Source organism: Prionailurus viverrinus, chromosome C1, assembly GCF_022837055.1.
Source record: "Prionailurus viverrinus isolate Anna chromosome C1, UM_Priviv_1.0, whole genome shotgun sequence".
NCBI lineage: Eukaryota > Metazoa > Chordata > Mammalia > Carnivora > Felidae > Prionailurus > Prionailurus viverrinus.
The window spans coordinates 138,418,177-138,430,620 of NC_062568.1; the positions used below are offsets into that span (position 1 = coordinate 138,418,177).

General features: G+C 39.9%; 1 protein-coding gene across 1 annotated transcript in view; it reads right to left on the reverse strand.

Annotated features, from left to right (window-relative positions):
• Positions 1-2,864: 2,864 nt before the first annotated feature.
• The window catches only part of LRRC8C (leucine rich repeat containing 8 VRAC subunit C), an 82,333-nt gene continuing 72,753 nt past the window's right edge, over positions 2,865-12,444 (reverse strand). The window contains exon 3 of the mRNA XM_047872279.1: positions 2,865-9,728. Within this exon, the coding sequence (XP_047728235.1) occupies positions 7,455-9,728 (2,274 nt within the window). The 3' untranslated portion in view covers positions 2,865-7,454. The remainder of the gene's footprint in view (positions 9,729-12,444) is intronic.

The following is a 12,444-nucleotide window of genomic DNA, read 5'->3' on the forward strand; positions in this document are numbered from 1 at the left end:
GAACACTATTTGAAAACCTCCTAACTAACCAATCTTTAAGGGCTCCAAATTCTCTGTTTCTAATAAACCTGGAATATAATAGCTTTATCAAGAAAGTGAAGTATCTTGTCTAGAGTAATGGATTGAATGGTGTCCCCCGCAGTGGCCAAGGACAGGCTGTCCCAAGATGGGCCACTTTGGCATGAAGATTATTTTCAGTTGAAGGGAGTTGAGACCCTGCAGGCTCAAGAGAAAAATTTTGCCCCTCCTTTAACTAAATAGAAGAATATAAATTGCGGTCTTTCCCAGAGTAAGGGTTATTAACAGATAAATTTTATCTGAGTGACCTATCTATATGGCAGAGCAAACATCTAATTACTAAACATCTGCTTGTCTTACTGCCTTGTGAATGGCATTCCTTCCCTTCAAAGTCCCAGACCTCTATCCTCTTCTCCTTAGTTCATGATGACATACAGATCTCGTTTTTCCTGACTGTCTTTGGAGTTTCCAGTCTGTGTATTCCCCATACATATGCTATCAACATTTTTTTTCTCCTAAAATTTTTTTTTCTCGTATCAATTTGATTCTTAGGCCAGGGACCTGGAAGAGAACAGGAATTCTTGCTCTTCAACATCCTCAGAATGATAAAGTCCTAAGCATTTGGAAATAGGGTCTTTGCAGATTATCAAGACGAAATTATTAGGATGGGCCCTAATCAGTACGATGGAATCCTTATAAGAAGGGGAAGTTTGAACACAGAGGTAGACACACACAGGGAGGACGCCAATTGAAGACGAAGGCAGACATTCAGGGATCCATCTACAAGTCAAGGATTGCCAAAGATTGCCAACACACCACCAAGAGACAGGAGAGAGGCGTGGAGCAGATTTTCCCTTACAGCCCTTAGCAGCCACCAACCCGGCTAGCATCTTGATCTAGAACTGTAAGGCGATATATTTGTTTGTGGAAGCCACCTGTGTGTGGTAGTTTGTTACGGCAGCCCTAAGGAACGTGTGCGTCCCAGAACCAGTTTGGACAGGGATGATGTCCCTTCACAGCCCCAAGGCTGTCAGTTAATAGCCCTGTCCAAATGTTAGAGTATGATTTTTTAAAAATGTTTATTTATTTTGAGAGAGAGAGCAAGCACGGGAGGCGCAGAGAGAGAGGGAGAGAGAGAATCCAAAGCAGGCTCTGAGCTGTCGGCATTGAGCTCCACAGGAGGCTTGAACTCATAAACCATGAGGTCATTACCTGAGCTGAAACCAAGAGTTGGACAATTAACCGACTGAGCCACCCAGGCGCCCCCTAGAGTATGATTTAACAAAATTACTCCGCAAAGACCATATGAAATCAGAAAGGAATCCCAAGAACCTGTGCAATGAAGATTGAAGAAACGTTACAAAAAAATTTTTTTTATAGCAAAATCACTGCTAGAAGTTTCTTATTTTTTTCTTAGACTATGGAGGAGATATAAAACATAAAATTTACATGCTACCCCTTTTGTGTCGCTTTTCCCAAGATCTATTATTACCTGATAACTGCTACTAAGACACTTTGTTTTTAATGGTGATGTCTAGATGTAGCTTGAGTCGATATAAAATAAATTCCTTGAAAGATTAAAAAATTAAAGAGAGAGCCCATTTTCTACTTGTTCCCAAACTTTCTAACAGGAATCCCTAAATCAAAATAATCAGAATGGCCAATTTGGTTTACATTTGGTGATATTACCTTTGCTTCATGCTGTGTCTTTTATGCAAAATATTTTAACTTTGAAAAAACTGTCATCTATTGTGGGCCCAATCTTATATGTGGTTGTACGTTGCTTTGTTCAAATATGAAATGTAAAGTATAGCCTGCATTCAAAGATTTACACACAAAAATAATTCAGCCTTTCACTTTTTTTACTACTTGGATATTTAGGATAACATTCAAACTTAGATTTATAAATATGGAGGCCTATGGCCATGTAAGTACCCCCACTGAGTCAAAAATTGCCTTCAGTGACTTTCCTCTTACAGACTTCTGCACCCAAACAAAAATGCTTATATCTTACTAGCCTGACCAACAGTGAATGAATTTATTTAATTCCAGTGTTTATCTCACTATTCTGTATAAACGAAAGGACCAGAAGATGGGACATTAGAAGGTACCAGTGGATAGTCTTTTTCGTATGTACAAATTGCACTGAAATCACCAGCTGTGTCTATTCTATTGTATTTCTCTGCTCTTGTGTCCAAACTTTCTCGAGCTCACACACAATCTGATGCCCACATTCACAGGGCCTCTCCCCAACTCAGAATCCTTCCTAGTCTCAATAGTCTTTCTCCAAAGGACTATCAGTTGATCATCAGTAAAATAACGAGTCATAGATGACTATAGAAAAATACGTTAAGTGACAAATTAGCTTCAAAAGTTACCAATCGCGGTTTTCTTATGTATAAGTGGTGTATTCACTTTTCCTAAAAAGGGCTTCCATAAGCCTGGTGTGTACGTGGTTAACAAGGGGAGGCATCCTAACTGAGAACCATTCTGATTCCTTTAAGTAACCACGATCATGACCATAAAAGTATTTACTGAAAGCTGGGCTGGACAGCAATTGTACAATCTGATCTGGCAAATGCACAGAAATTGCACCCCAGATTACATATTAATGTGCTAATTGCCCAAATGAAACTCCAGGGGCACCTTAGGTAGATGCAGTGCAGTGAATTAAGGAAGGAAATAATTAGTCACAATTGCAGAAACAGGCTGGACACGAAGTGGAAGGATCCAGGCAGCCTACTTCCTGCAGAGTACGGAGAGCCTTGGCAACACAACATGCAAAACACCAGAGAAATGCAAAAGATAAATATGATTTCTACAATCGAATAAGGGACAAACCTCAATTTTAAATTACAAAAATGTCTTTATTTAAGTTATTTTCCGTTCCTATGTACTACATAGCCAAATAACACTAAGACATTTTATCATGAATTCGCACTGTGACAAATCAACTTTCAAGCATTTCCTTGACAATCTTAGAGGTTTACCAGCATTTGACACAATCTGAACACATAGAGACAGTGAGAGAAAACAAGTCGTAGGAAGAACAAACAAACAAACAACTGAGTGAGCACATAAGGCATTATGAGTTTCAACCCCAGTAAAGATACTCATTGAAGAGGCAGGATCAGGTGGGAGAGAGACTAGTATTCCGCAGAAAGCCAATTTATACCACGTTAAAAACCATGCAGAGGAACTGTTACTTAACACGGCCAACAAATTAAGCTCTTCAAAGTACCCTTTTTCAAGGTCTTCTGATTTAAAAAAAAAAAAAAAAATTCCTTGGGGGCGGGAGGACACTCTTTCCTTTCCCCAGAATGAACTTCAGGATGTTAACTTTTGTCAGTGTGTGGCTCTGGGAGAAAGGAGTAAGAGTGGACACCTAGTTTGAAAGCCAGTATGAACTTGTATGAGAAGCATGTCACTGAGGGGGCGCCTGGGTGGCGCAGTCGGTTAAGCGTCCGACTTCAGCCAGGTCACGATCTCGCGGTCCGTGAGTTCGAGCCCCGCGTCAGGCTCTGGGCTGATGCCTCGGAGCCTGTTTCCGATTCTGTGTCTCCCTCTCTCTCTGCCCCTCCCCTGTTCATGCTCTGTCTCTCTCTGTCCCAAAAATAAATAAAAAACGTTGAAAAAAAATTAAAAAAAAAAAGAAGCATGTCACTGAGGCCTAAATCTGAAAAATCAATGGCAGGCCTGGCTGAGACTGTCCAAATTTTCCTACAACGTGTCTGAATAGACAAGAGAAGATGAGAATACCTTACGGACTCTTGAGGCATCCCCCTCACTGCTCACTGCTCTGTTTTGTTCCTTTGTTTTACTGACTTAAGGCTGCTATTGGACCCTACTGTGAACTATTGAGATCCTACCAAAAATGTGAACTGCTTGACCAGCGTGGTCACTTTCAGAATTAATAGAACACGAGTAGAAATTATATTAAAATGTATCTTATGTATTCACTACTAAGTACTGCTGACCATTTTCATAAAGATGGATCATGAATGTTCACTGTTTAAGTAAATACATCATTACTATGGATCAGGTATTTGGCATGAAATTGGAAAGTAAAATAAACTACTTATAAATGGACTTTTTAAAAAAAGAATTAGAAAAATAAACAACAGCAAAACTCTTCTTGGGGGAAATGGTAAGAAGAGATGTAAAGAACTTGTCTTCTCTTTCTTAATATCAGAGATCATAAGATAGCATATTGCAAGAACTTGGGCTCTCCTCATACCAAGTAGCCCAAGAAAGAATCCAGGAGGTTTAAGATGCTCTTTCATGAAGACGGCGTGAGAGGCAAATAAAGTAGAACCTCTGAATGAACAAAATACTCATAGCAGGCATATTTTCCAAGGCTTTCTGAAAACGCAGTGCCTGCTGAACAGGATGCCATGTGAATTGTTCGAATTCTTTACAGTAGCTACATAGGAAATGTAACAGCAGGGAAGAGGTGCGTGAACAATAAGAAAAAGTTTACAATTGTAAGTAACAGGTTTCACTGTATCAAGAACATTTATATTAAAAATGTTGTGTTAAGAACAAAACAAAACAAAAACCTAACACATGACTAATTTCTGAGGTGTGGTCTCCTTAGGTGTGAGTTCCATTGGGATATACTTTTATGCTCTGTTTCAACCAGACCATCACCAGACAAATAACCTGTTCGATACTTAACCATTAAAACTGACCAAAAAGCATACCCATCATGGGCGTCAAGCAGCTATAGGAGTTATGATTACATATGGTGCTTTTATATTTACATAAGCAGTTTCTCATGAATCCTATAGAGGTTGGAGAAATAGAGCTAGTTTGTTCCTTGTTAGCAAGAGCACTTGTAAAATACAGAAAGGGATTAGGTAAATACCCCTTTTACACTGAGTTGATCCATTAAAGGACTTTAGAAAAGTCAGCAGTTCGTTTACCTGAGTTTCCCATTTAAAGGCTAAACGTAATTGAATACTTTTTGCTTATAAATGTGAACAAAAACTTACAATATTAAGAAGGGCCAGAGTCAGAAAATTGAGACTCAAGATGACATTTGAGACTTTTGAATTTTTATAAAATCGAATAGAAACATCTATGAATTTTCCTTCTTAGTTAAAACATAAAGTCATAGAGCAATACCGATTTACTGGATGTTATTTAGAATTTACGTTTGGGGTCAGCCTGTGACATCATTAAGAAAGCAGATCAAAGTCTCTTGGAATTGTGAACAAATTATTACAAGTGAGAAAACTACTTATTAGTGCCTTACTTCAATTATGAACCCATATGAGATTATGAATTAACACCAGATAAACACTTCAGCATAAATATGATTTTTAACCTGAATAGATCCCTTTTGAAGGGTGACATAGAAAATAACTATAAATTTTGTCCAGAAATATAGTGCACCCAGTGTTTTACCAGTAGTTATTTAAGCTTACCTTTCAACGGGGTACTTTTGTCACGCTCGGCCATGGAGAATCTTCCAGGTCTTTTGTTTGCTTAAAACAAAATAGGGCTATGTTTCTAAATACAACACATTGTTCATAATCAGGATCCTAACCATATTCTGGAATTGAATATTTTATCATACAAGAAATATAACCATGTTACTATTTTAAACATATCATTTCAGTTCCAGTGGGAAATAAATCAGTTATACAAAATCACCATTTGAACACTTTAACACAGAGCAGAAACAGTAAAGCACTTTGGACTATGTGATTTCATTATTAAACAAATGAAAAGCATCTCTTTCCCAAATCCTTCACTCCATGACATCTCATAACATTTAAAACACGACTGAGGTACATGTATCCGTTGAGGAGTTTCTGTAGTTATGTTCTGTATACGACTCGAAGCAGCACTGAGCAAAATCACTAGGACCAAGGAGCAAATTCTAAAAGCAGTGTTCTGAAACCCCCAAATCATCTTCCTATTTTCTTGCGCTGTTAAGTCACAAAACTTTCTTAGATCAGACTAGAGTTCCGGAAACAGTCCGTATGGATTTACTACGTAAAACAAAAATCCCATGATTGGTAATACTGTTCCTGGATTGAGGGCACAAATAGTCTTTTCATTTTCCTGTTCTAACAGAGTAAGAATCAGTGATGGATTTTGCCCAAGATGCATACTATGTTGGTTTAAATACAAAGATAAATAAAAGCTCTGCTGACCATCAAGCAAAAATTAGTTGAGTGACATCCGCTTAGCTATTTATTCGCCCCTTTAAAACAAAAGTAAAAGAACCATTTTAGATGAGATGCTTATTTTAAGCCAAAAGAGAGCAGAAAGTTCCTGTGCTTGCATCACTGGCATCTGCGGCAAGGGCAGGATTAAGGGAGCTCCATTTCTGTATATATGGGTATTTTGTGTAACAGGCAGAATCTGAATAGATGACCACCCCACACCGCCCAGGGCAATCAGGGCGCCTGACTACAGTGCGCCAGCCCTTTAACAGAGTGCTTTCGCAGCGATTTTTTTTTCCATCTGATGTACCCACATATCAAGATATCAGAGATTATTAAATTACTTAAAAACCAGGCTTCTGATTCTGATTTTTAAATTTAATTATCTATTTTAATTAAAATAAATCTAGCTTCTCTAAGGTTGTTCACCAGTACTACATAGCAATATTAAGATTAAAAGGCGAGGGGCGGGGAGGGCCTCTGTATTTTGCTTTTAAATGATATTTTTGAAACGTCGTTGAAAACGCTGATCAGTTAGATTACAAATGACCGATTCGAGGAAGCCAACCATGGAAGATTATTGTCTTCACTCACAAAATCCTAGTCTAAGGATAACTTTCACTGTCAGGTATATGAAATAACACAATTTAGGGTTCTTTTGGAGAGGAGGAGAAATTTTAAGAACACTCGTCTGTGACAATGCACTTATGTGAATTTACACTCCAGAGAAAAATTTTCTGTAGGATGAAGGACTTGGCCAATGGAGAAGGCAGCTGGTATTACAATAAACTAGCTGAAATTCCTTGGTACATACACAATGAAAACAAAACAAGGACTCTGTACAGGTGTAAACAAGCTAAAAATGACCTTGGCAAAATGACTATTTAAAAAATACCAAAAGCATGCAACTCAAAATTCCCTCCCTTTCACAAGAATGGAAAAAAAAAGGAAAAAAACAAAAAAACCCCCAAAAAACAAAACAAAACAAAAAACAGATGGAACCACCTGTTCCTGTCAGTAGAAAACAATAATAGATACATTAGGTTCCAGGACAAATAAAACTTTAAAATATTAATGTTGAGAAAATACAATTAAATTTTTATTAAAAAATACATACTCCTTGCTCAATCTCTGTGTACATTTTGTTTTGTGTGAAAGAGAAAAAAAATAAAATAAAATAGGAAAGGCATTAAGACTACCTAATTATTGATACTGTATTTGGTAGAAGCATGTGTCAGTCAAGCTCTAAAGAAAAATAAGTTATTCTGCTTTCATTTGTTCCCGGACGTCAGAAGGCAGAGTTTCAAACAGAGCATCTTCAACAACTAACCCAGCTCGCTTCAGAGCCCGGCAGTCGCCCAGTTCAGGCGGGAGAATTTCAAAGTGATTGCCTTTAACGTCTAAGTAGGAAAGAAATAACAAATTTCCGATTTTCGGGGAAAGTACAGATAGGCTGTTTTTCCCAATCTTCAGAGTTTTAAGTTTCTTGCAGAAGTAAAGTTCATCCGGAAGGCTCTCCACTTTGTTACAGGTGATGGAAAAGTACTGTAAACTTTGTAGAACTCCGATTTCAGGTGGGATAAACCGAATGTCATTGTAGGATAAGTCCAAGTATCGGATTTTGTTGCATAGGAAGAGGTGGGAAGGGAGCACCTCTATTTTGTTATGACTGAAGGCCAGGCGCTCCAGGCTGGTGAGTTTCTTGATATGCTCCGGGATGTAGGTGATGCTGTTGTGCCACAGTTTGAGCACTGTCAACTTTCTCAAGTGCTGGAAGCTAACGATTTCTTCTATAGATTTCAGATTGTTTTCTTTGAGGTCCAATTCCTGGAGGCTGAGCAGACTAAACACGGCATGGGGAATGCGCTCCAGGTCGCAGTGGACCAGCTCTAGCTCCGTCAGATTGGTCATCTTCTTTAAATTGTTGAGCATCACCAGCTTGGTGCCGTCGTTGTGTATGCACATCTTCTGCAGATGGCTGGACACGTCCACCACGGCCTGAGGGATTTTGGAAACGTTGCTTTTGATAGAGAGAATTTTAAGGCTTTTGAGATCCCGCAGAGACTCAAGAGTGACATTTTTGGAAATATCGTGACTTAGAGACCCAACCAGGTAGAGCTCTTCCAGATTCCGGAGCCCATACATCCAGGGCGGCAGCTCTCTCATGTCATCAAACTTGACGCTCAAGACCTTGAGGTTTTCCTTCAGGAAAGAGAGCGCTGCACTGTGGATTTTGACTGAGCACTGGTGCAGCGAGAGCTCTTGGAGATTGTCTAGCTGTGCGATGGTGGCTGGTATCATTACGTTCTTAATGATTTCAAGCTTTAAAGACTGCAACTCTGTGATTTCAAAAACCGTGTCTGGAAGGCCAGAGAGCATGATGAGAGGCAATTCTAGCCGGTTATGGGCATTCGTCTGGAGCTTCTGCCTCAGTTTGTCAGGAGTCCACTCGTTATTTAAGTTCAGCTGCTTTAATTTGTTCTCACTCACTTCAGATAGGAACACCGCAAATCTCTTGGAATACAGAGGGTCATACTGATCTATCATATGAAGCATAAAAGCAAAGTCATTTTTCACATCGGGAATATCATCGATTCCAGTCTCCTGCCGGACATACTCGAAAGAGTATTCCCGGAGAGAACGATAGAACAGCCAGTATAAGGTGTAAAGGCACGTCAGTCCATAGATACTCACAAAACACAGATAGCAAAAGGACAGTTTTGAGAACAGATGGGCCATGGTATGATTACAAGAAAAGTTTTTATATCCAGTCATGTCCTGAATGTCAACGTTACAGTCCACTGTAAATTGAACTTTGGAAACCAGGGCGCTATTATAGGCAATGATGATCAGGAACTTTATAACCTTAAGTACAGTCTGGCGAACATACATAGCATATAGGATATCACCTTCTTCTACATGCAGCCTGAACTTCTTCACCTTCTCAAATAAGGCCTTTGCCTGCTCACCTTCCTTCTTATCCAGTGCTCCCGCCGTGGACTTGTCGACCACAAACTTCTCGGGAATCGACTTTAGTGACTGAGCGTTGACCAGGCTGCCTTCCGGACCAGACTGGATGGTGTTGGACCTGCTCATGTTGTTCTTCCTGTTGTCCTTTTCTTCGGAATCCTCCCCAGACACTTCAGATAAAGCCCGGGTGGTCCACGGAGAGTCAAAACACTTACCCAGGATCGAGATGAAATGTTCTATTTTGGAGCTGGAGCCAGGGAATTTGAACCAGAAGTTGCTGCAGAGCATGAAGACCAGGGTATGGATGAGCACAAGGTAAGGGAAATACTTGGCATACCAGTGGAGGGCTCGCTCGTAACACATCTGGTTTATGAAACTGTACTGCTGAAGGTCCAAATCTGTCTTTAGTCCTTTCATTTCCACAGTGGCGGGGTTAGTAGGAGATGGTTTAGGGGGAGGCAGTGGGGTGGTGCTGGCAACTGCCTGAGAGACATTTGAAATGGAAGAGTGGTTCTGAGAAGGCTGAACCCTTTTTGGAAGGCAGATTATCTTGTCTTGCATGACCTGAAACACAGAAGTAATATTTTCAAATTATATTACTCAAAGAGCTTTGATAATGTCATTAGTGTGGAGAGGGCAGCAATAACATCCAATAAATGTCCATTTCCTTTGCCTGGAGAATACAACGTTCGATTCCGGCACCAGGATTTTATCCTCAGCCCACATGGTGGGAAAGTGAAATGTCTGACTTTGTTCAGCATGTGTAAGTCATGACATAAAACACAGCGGTTCTGCTAGGACTTAGAACAACTCACAACAAAATAAATATCTAAAGAATATTTGTGTGTTTTAAAATTTTGCATTTCTTCCCTCACTGGAGCCTGGGAGAATCAATCACTGGGAAGTACATGTCCTTATCAGACTCAATCTTTTCTTAAGCAAGATTTATGCCCAACATGGGGCTTGAACTCATGACCTCAACATGAGGAATCACATGTTCTCCTGACTGAGCCAGCTAGTCACCCCTTATCAGGCTCAATCCTGAATCGGATGGCTTCTGAGATGACATAAACTTATGTATGAGAATTAAAAGGATTGGAAGGAGGGAATGTGGAAGAATTTGTCTTTATCATTTCCCCTTTACTTTCTACCCATACCCCGAACTGCATGCACAGGAGCGCAAATGGCCTTATTACAATGGGAATTTACTAAGCTTTTATGAAAGCCATTTCATCTCTCTGCAGAAAGATATGGAACAATACAGAAGTGTTCCACAGTAAAATAATTAGGTTTAAACTTGCTGGCTTTTTATAAAAAATATTACCTCAACAACTTTTATTCCTGTACCAATACTTCAATTCATCGAAAAAAATAGTAAGCCCTAAAAATGTCCAGTAGCCCCAGACATTGAAATTTGGGTAAGAGATAGTGCACGCATACTTTCTGAATATGAGGGAATGTAAGGCAGCGTCCTCTTTGAATCAACCAGGAGGAATTGTCCCTACGAAGAAGTCCATGTAGGTGGAACTCTTTGAACAACAAGCAAACGGTGTAGAGGGAGAATAACCACCCAAGGAATCGACAGCAATAACATGTCAATAAATAGCAGGGAAGATCTATTTGTACTGTAAGATGTCAAATGGCTGGAAAACCATAGCATTCAGTGATTCTGCAACAGCAAAATACTTAGTGATTTTGGTCATAAACAGCAAAGCCTTTTCTATGGATTATAGAAGCAGAAACTGAATCCGTTGCCAAGTGGGCTGCTGTGGCATGGGGATGTGACCACGCGTTGATGGCATGGGAGATACAAGCCACCGGAGAGAAGTACGAGGTCTGACAATGGAGTGGAGCATCCAGCACTTCGCAGAGCACCCAGTACAAAGGAGAACACCAGTATGTATTTGCTGAGAAAGTGGGTGAATCCAGAACTGACACTGGTAGTTCCAGTTCAGAGTTCCGTATGTCTGGGTGTGGCCCATCTCTCTCCGAGGGATGAAAATACGGATGGTGATTATAGTGGGTGACAGCAGAAAACTTCTGCTGTGTTTAATATGCAACTGACCCTATTCTAAGAATGTCACAGGTAATCATTCTTTTCATTGTCACCTTAATCTGATGAGGCGGGTACTCTTATTATTCCCGTTTCACAGATGAGGAGAAAGGCACAGAAAGGTTAAGTCACTCAGGCCACCTGCACCCAGAGCCCACATTCTTATTTTATTTTACCGAATTTCTAGAATTAAACAAAAAAGATACCAATTTTACTTTATTGTAAGTAACAAATTACCTTATGCAAATTATGTTTTAGGGGGAAAAAAAGCTTACTTCTTCAATACCCTGTGCAGATAACAGTGAAAGAATGAGGCTAGGGAGAGAGAGGAAGTCTCTCTACAAGAGTTATAAAAGTTCTGTCCTGGGACACCTGGGTGGCTCAATCGGTTAAGCGTCCAACTCTGGCTCAGGTCATGATCTCACGGTTTGTGAGTTGGAGCCCCGTATCAGGCTCTGTGCTGACATCAGGTTCCAGGTGCCTGGAGCCTGCTTCCGATTCTGTGTCTCCCTCTCTCTCTCTGTCCCTCCCCTGCTCACGCTTTGTCTCTCTCTCTCTCGGAAAAATAAATAAACATTAAAAAAAATTTATAAGTTCTGTCCTGGAAGATTAAGCAGGGAGCAATTACATATTATGTCAATCAAAAGAAGCAGGGAAGAGGGAAAATGGGTGATGGGCATTGAGGAGGGCACTGCTGGGATGAACAGTGGGTGTTGTATGGAAGCCAATTTGACAATAAATTATACCAAAAAAAAAAAAAACCCACAAAAGCAGCAGGGAAGAATAATAAATGGGTCTGCATTTTACCAGAATTTGTTGGCTACAGAGGTGTGAGAATAGAGTGGTGGTCTTCGAACATTTTTATCACTTACCCATGTCAGGGAAAAATGTTGAGCGTGCCCACCCGGTATATTTATTTCTATTCAAAATTATAACCATAAAGTTCTGTCAATTCATATGTGAAATATTAGAAAAGCTTAATTCCCTTCCCTTTAAGCCTAAAATAAATACAGGCATACCTTGAAGATATTGCAGGTTCAGTTCCAGACCACCACAACAAAGCAAATACTGCAACACAGTGAGTCAAATGACATTTTTGGTTTCCCAGTGCATATTTACACTATACTATAGTCTATGAAGAGTGTGAAAGTGTTATGTCAAAAAAATACGAACCATCATCTGAGCTTTCAGCAAGTCATAATCACTGATCACAGATCGCCACAGCAA